This window comes from Pholis gunnellus (assembly GCF_910591455.1).
Source record: "Pholis gunnellus genome assembly, chromosome: 4".
NCBI classification, from domain to species: Eukaryota; Metazoa; Chordata; class Actinopteri; order Perciformes; family Pholidae; genus Pholis; species Pholis gunnellus.
Genome location: NC_136530.1, coordinates 3,557,810 through 3,565,147, shown reverse-complemented (window position 1 = coordinate 3,565,147; position 7,338 = coordinate 3,557,810). Strand labels below are relative to the sequence as shown.

At 47.5% G+C, this 7,338-nt stretch overlaps 1 protein-coding gene across 1 annotated transcript; it reads right to left on the bottom strand.

The window, feature by feature from the left end:
* Positions 1-17: 17 nt before the first annotated feature.
* Positions 18-6,992, bottom strand: myoc (myocilin). Its single transcript, XM_079157426.1, has 5 exons — positions 6,285-6,992; positions 3,597-3,662; positions 3,415-3,507; positions 1,232-1,443; positions 18-1,150 (listed from the first exon to the last, which is right to left on the bottom strand). Exons 1-5 carry the CDS (start codon positions 6,775-6,777, stop codon positions 569-571), a joined length of 1,446 nt encoding a protein of 481 aa, XP_079013552.1. The 5' UTR covers positions 6,778-6,992; the 3' UTR covers positions 18-568.
* Positions 6,993-7,338: the final 346 nt, after the last annotated feature.

Here is a 7,338-nt window from a genome sequence, read left to right as displayed (position 1 = left end):
CACAAGCTGTTGTAACTTAGGACGTTTATTTCATGATGATTTTTAACATTACATCATTCTGTTGGCGACAACAGTGTACAAGTACATGCAATATTCAACACATGCTGAGTGAGAGAGCAGTTTATTTAATATGACATGTTGACTGAAACACTGTCGGGTGTGAAGCAGTTTGTTTTACTTGTATGCTTTGATTATCCCACTTAGCTTGTCAAATTCATTCATCTTTCAGTCCTCAAATATATATGTGTATATATATATATATAGCTTATCAAGAAAACAACAAAATCATACATCTGAATTGAAGGCGGTACAAAAATAATTCCTCTAAAAACATGTTTGTGGGCCGTGCCACAACAGAAGCCCACCCACTGAAGAAAAAGATTTTTAAAAAAGCACACCTTCGGGAACACTGTTCCTGAAACGTCTTCATTTCACTTTGGAGTTTGGCAGCTCTTCTACACTGACGGTGTTGGCTTTATGACTACGACTACCACATGCGTTGTGCTCTAAAGCTCTGAGTCTTTGAAGCGGGAACAGTTGAGCTTTTCGACAGTCAATCGTGGCGGCCTCAGTTGGCCTGCTGGCGACCCAGCCTGAGGTCATAGGACACCATGTGGAAGTTGTCCCAGGCGAACAGCTTCCTCTGAGCCAGGTTATAGTCGATCATGCTGTTGTAGCGGTACTTGTTCCTGAAGGGGACGGCAATGGGCTTCCCCTGGCTGGTTTTGGTGTCGTACACGTAGTTGATGATGGTGTCCGACGCCGTGTAGCTGGCCACGGTGTACAGCTTGCCGCAGATGATGAAGGTGTTGGCCACGGAGCTCTTCCTGATGTTGGTCTCCCAGCTCCTCTTCACGTCCAGGCTGTGCGGGTCCAGCTGCGAGATCACGATGGCCCCTTTGGCCTTGTTGGTGGAGTAGACGGCCCACAGCCCTTGCTCATCCACGGACAGGTCGATGTCCGTGTAGCCGCCCCAGGAGTAAGGGAACTGGCCGTGGAAGCCGGCGTGAGGGAGGTCGCGACGAGCCGCGGTGCTCTCGGAGGCGAGGTCGAAGCGGATGAGGGAGCGGCTGCGTCGCCTCTGGTAATACAGAGAGCCTCGGTACAGAGTGGCACCGGTGCTCTCCACCAGCTCTGGCAACATCAGGACCTGTCAGGGGGGGAAAACACAGAGTGAGTTTTTTGGGGGGGCTTATTCCAAACGAGGGAGTATCATCCATCTGACACCGACCTTGGATGGAAAGCCTTTAGAGAGTTGCTCCATGTCGTCGTACCCGAACAGCTGCCTGACGTCAGAGCCTATGGTGTCGATGCGCCAGACCATCTCCGGTCCGTAAGGGGAGACGGCCTCGGGGTCCTGCATCCAAACGCCATATTTACCCGCTATGTTGTCCGCCTTCCTGTGAGTCACCGGCTCACCAACTGAGACCAACTCCCCACAACCTGCGCGCAGGAAGAAGAGGAAGGGGATGAAGAGATGAGACACATTTAAGACAGATACAATATAATTATGTTCAAGTGTGTCTATGTGAAAATATAGGCTAAGAGCATTGGATCAAAAAACGGTTTTATCAAACAAATACAGGACTTTCAACCAGGAGACTAAAGTTCTTCCCCATAGACTGTATGTAAGAAGCGGACGTAGTCGTCGTGACGTCAATCATTGGCTTTTTTTTAGATCAAGACTCAGAGATGATCAATTCAGGGAAACACAAATTGATCGGGGACACAACGAGCGACTGCCACAATCCTGAAAAACAATCATCCTCAAACTGGATCACATATTTCTGACTTCAGGAGACATTTTTCGCGGTCAGTGGTGCACATTAGAGGGGACCTCTATACATGTGCGTGACTGAGGGCCAACGGGGGTAATCCGAGAGCTGGTCAGGGGTGCGATGAGGTCGTCATTTCCCAGCAAGGGAGGCAGACGGCAGGTCAAGAGATGCTGCTGCCGGACATTTCTGTTGAGTCACCCGCCATCAGAGCAGCAACTGGACCGCAACTCATCCCGCGTCTCTCCGCTGCTCGTATCACGGGGGAAAAGGATAAGGCAGAGCTGTATATTTACCACTTCCTAAAATACACCCTCGCTCTCAGGTCCAGGACGTAGCAGCGTATTAAGGGTTTGATAGGAATATGGTCTTATAAATACACCCACTGCCGCGCAGCTTTCCTGTTGGCGCGGCCTCATCAGAGATATCATGACTTCACGTGGTGACCCCACGTGTATTTTCCTGACATCCCAAACAATCAAACCAGCAGAGAGGCCATTCAGCAGCACAAGCTGCGGTTTGTTTTTTGGGAAAGGGAAGGGGGGGATAGCAGCGTGTGTGACAACCTCGTTAGGCGTGTTTCCCCATTTACATTTACGAGACAAAACGTGAAACTCGGGGGAAGGCCCTCATACCTGCGGATTGGCATGACGTTGGTATTCTCGTTTCAAATGCTGCAGTAATAATAGCAGTATTTGCTTTGAGGCTGTCAGCAGGGGGGTGAGTGTCATGTTTGCCAGGTCAGATGGAGGGGGGAGGAGGGAGAAAGGGGTGAGTGAGAGGGGTATACGCTGCCAGGGCTGGATTTAAAGAACTATACTGGTGTGTTTGCACAGTTTAGCTCTTTAACTGCAGAACATGTGTTCTTTACTGGGTTTTATGTGAACCTTTCTTTCTTTTCTTTCTCTTTTTTCTTCCTGTCCCTCTCATTTTCTCTCTTTCTTTGGATCCCTATTAGAACATAAGCACTATTGTTCTTAGGGTCCACACACATGCAGTTAAACACACATGCACACAACAAACAAAACAGCTCATCTCAGATTAACAATGAAGGACGGAAGATAAAACTAAATTGTCCTTTTAACAAACTTCATGCCAAACAAAGAATTATAAAATCAATCACCATCCCTTAATAGCTCAAAGCAAACTTCGTTAGTAATTCTTAATATTTAATATTATTAAATATAATAGCTTTTAGCTGCACAGTCCTGCTTGGCTACATAACGGAGCTAACGTTTATGGAGGTTGCATTGAGTTACATTATGATGCGTTTAAGCTCTATTCAGTTAAAATGAGTACTGGGCGAAAGGACAATTATAATGTCATCATGACGTGTTTAAATAAAATGTTGTTTTTGGTGAGAAACTGTTGTTTGAAGGAGATTCTTTCTCAGCAACAAAAATGTGATATTCGAGAGGGAATTATGACCTTTTTAACTTTTTGGTTTTAACACACGGGTATTGAATCGATGCTCGATATCGGCCGATGCAAACGTTTTAGTATCGGAATCGTGAAGGAAAAAATGGTATCAGAACATCTGATTTAAAGTGTGTGTAATTTGCAGTAAATAGGCTAAAACATCAAGCCACTCATATGGTTCTGTAAGGGAGGAATAAATCCAAATATTTCAAACAGAGACCTGTGTTGTCCTCAGATCCATGAGGAACCGGTACCTCTGTCACCTCGGCCTTCAGCTCCTGGAACCCCGGAGATCCGTACTCCCACGCCGGGTCTGACGGGAAGAGACGAGGAGACACGTGGATTTAGTCGAATAATAAAACTGCGAGGATGGAGGTGATTCTGCAGAAAACGTGACCATACCTCTCAAACTGCTGCTGTCTCCCTGCCTGTTGGGCCTGGTCATCAGGTGAGACATGGGATTGGAACCTAAACACACAGGCAGGAGTTTAGTCCTTTTCGGTTGCACGTCTCACATTCAGCGTATAATAGTTAGGAGAGTGTTTGTGTACCCAAACGTGGCTGTGGCACTACTGACAGCAGGGAATGTGACAGCAGGAAACAAACACCCCTGAATGGATTCACAGCTGCTCCGGAGTCAGGCAGTCGGTAGATTTGGCCGACCGTAACACACAAACACATTCGACACCCATCCCAGCCCGGCACCTCAAAACTTCAAACCAGTCGCATATCAGCCTTCCTCTCTTTTATTTTCTTCTCTCTGTACTTATTTTTCATATCTGATTCCTTCTTGGGACCATTACTGTTGAGAGTAAACGACGTCTGTGAACTGTGTACTCTGTTTACAACAGGAAAATGAGCTTTTCAAATATGTTTTCATCCTAATGATGCGGAGAACTTTAAGCGCTCGCATCTGGAAGCTGATGTTGATTCTCGGGCGTTGATGAGGAGAGGGAGAGGGAGGTGGGCAACGAGACAGACGACGAGCTTGCTACGTTGAAGGTAAATGTTGAGCCCAGTTAAGAGATTGTAAAGAAAAGAGGTTGGAAGGGTTTTGAGGGCTACAAGACGCAGCCATTCATCATCATCATCATCACAGGTAAGCAGCCACTTTGTCTTGAGTGTGTGGGTGTTTACTGTGAGCCATATGTGCACTCACATCCTGCCTCTTTGTTTGGGATATCACGGGACAGAATACCAGAAACTTCACAGACCAGACGGGTCTTAATTTCCCAGAGGAGGCTCAGCCGGAGGAGGCAGCGGCCTAATCAACCCCGGCTTACAGAGTTCAGCAGAGCTGTTGGATATAACTCAGCAATTGTTGTCAGGAAGCTTATTTCCCCCCAGTATTCATAATTCAGGGTGCTGTGTATAATCAACAGTCAGACGACTTTTAAACATTTTTTACTTCAAATTGGCCACAGTCTGGTCCTTTAGTCCCTCTACATACCGCAAGATCTTTCAATCAATGTGCATGACATGCACATTGATTGAAAGATCTTAGAAGTTCATTAAACATTATTTATGACTGCTTATCCTCCTGGCTGCACACACACACACACACTGGTAACAGACTGTGGCTGTTTACCTGTGGTGATGATGATGGCTACAGGAAAGAAAGCCTGTGATATGATTGACACAGTGAAATCAACTGTGTTTTTGGCAATGGGCTAGACCTGAGTAAACGGCACACGCGTGCTCTTATGACCTGAAAATAAACTTTTGTTTAGGCATGTATTTGGATTAGTTCTGCCTCAAGCACATGACATCTTTATCGTCATAAAATAATTACAATATTGCAGCTCATATTTTGAGAGGAAAATGTTACTGCAGGTCATAACCACCGCTTGAGTTGAGTTGCCAAAACGCTGTGACTTTGACCTCTCTGTGTGTTCTGCGTGTCGTTCTCTCACTGTGATCTATTCTACATCTGCCTCTCAGCCTGAGGGGCCCTCGCTGTGTATTTCAGTATGCAGGTGCAAACATGAGGAGCTAAGCAGATAACCTGGAGTATGCAGAGGATTGAGTGTAAACTTAAGGGAGAAGTGGTGTGTGGTGGACGGGGAGATGTGGCAGAGAAGGATTTACGAGCAGTAGGGTAAACAGAGCGACGGCTGAAGTGAGAAAAGAAAGGAAGGGGGGGGGGGGGTACCAACAGGAGATGGCAAGTGAAAAGACGAGGGCTAGTTAAACGGATGTTTGGCTACTGCAAACACACAGAATACCAGAGCTTAACCTCACTGGCTCCAAGATAACTCCCTCGATCTGTGCGGTCCTCTGACCCCACCCCCGGGAGTATAGTGTTCCTCCCTCCCCACCAGGCGTGACCAAAAGCCCAACCCGAGCGTGCACTTCCAGAGCGTGCATCGCATTTCAGCCGCCTCTCCCCTTCCACATAACCTGGCTATTCGCGCCCTGCTCGTCATGCAGAGGGAAACACCGGTCATAAAAGAAGAAGCAGGATCTGCTCATGAAATACTGAGCCGACCCTCTCTGGCTCGCCACCATCACCACCACCCTAAATGCAGGAGCAGAAACCTGAGCCGAGTGGTCTCTGCAGACGAATGGGGGCAACCAAAACATTAACCGCACAAGTACACACAACATCAGAGCATGCACACACTTTGTCCCCCTGCTGTCTTTAAGGGGATTTATGCAGGAAGATGTCGGGAGGAATAAACTTTGTGTGTGTGCATTGAGAGCAATGGAAACCAGAGTCAGATGCCTTCACGTAATTGGCCAATGAAGCTCATTATTTATCAGCTTTTTCTCTGTTGCTGCAGACAGTGAACAGAAACAAACACACACACACACACAGTGCAAAACTCTGGAATGAGTTAATTAATTAGTCCCCAATATTAGTCCCCAAATAACTGAAGGGCAAACTGTCTGCAGGCAATTAAGTATGTGTGCATCTAAATTGCATTAGAATATAAAATAAAAACGTGTGCACAATTATCTAAAAGCTGGGAATTTATAAAACATGTATATTTATCAGTTTAAACAGTTTCTATTTATAAGCGTCGATAAGCTTCACACATTTTTTGAGTGGCTCATAAAGTGTGTGGTGGTTTAGAGTGTATCTCTTACCCACAGCAGGTCTAGTCAGGCCACTGTCCTGCAGAGCGGGGCTTGGTGGCACCATGGGGGTCTGTGGAGGACACGGTCTGCTCCTCAGCCTCTCCGTCTCCCTCCTCATCTCCTCCATCCTGCGCTGAAGCCCCTGCAGCTCCTGCTCCATACGCTCCTTCTCCCCCCGCAGCAGGTTCCTCTCCCCCGTGGCCCGGTCCAGCGCCTCCTGAAGCCCAGGCCGAGCTGCAGCCCCGGCCCCGGCCCCTTGGGGACCCACGGTGTCCCCTCCGGTCAGCTGGGACACCAGCACCTCCAGCAGGCTGAGTCTAGCCTTCAGGCCCTCCACCTCGGGGCCCCCCGTCTGCGGGCAGCTGGCCTCGACGGGACTGGGCACGGTGAAGGTGTACTGGCATCGTCCACTCCGGTCGTTCCCCCTCCACAGATCGGCTCGGTCCTGAGCGGCTCCTTGCAGCAGAAGACCACACATACACAACGAGAGAAGGACAAACATCGTGGGGACCGTCCTTCCACACAGATCTGATGGTTCCTTTAAAGTCTTCTTTTATTTGTCACCTCTAAACTTGAACTCTCCTTTAATCAATTAATAATTCCCAATTTCCTGGTGATTATTGCTTTAGTCTTATTTTGTCTCACTCTTTTCTCAGGTATCTCTTCTTCTTCTGTCCTCCCCTCTCTCTTCTTCTTCTTCTGTCTCTCCTCAGTGGACAGGTCTGTAACACTGAGCTCTCCCCAACAGCTCACAGATATTTATACGATCTGGAGGGGAGGGAAGGAGGGGAAGAGAGTAGAGGTGAAAGGAAAGGAGGGGAGTGGAAGGATACAAACTTGGGGGAAGGGGGTCAGAGGACAAGGAGGAGGGAGGGAAGAAGAAAAGAGAAAGTAATTGGATGATGGTTGTTTTGGGGACAAAAACATTACTTTTTTTACACAATTTTGAGCATCTGTCATTCTGCAAAAGCTGTTTTTTATCCAAGGGTCCAACATGACAGCATCTGTCTTTTAAATGTGTGTAATTCAGCCCCTCCAGTGTCTTTTACTCATATCTGATCTG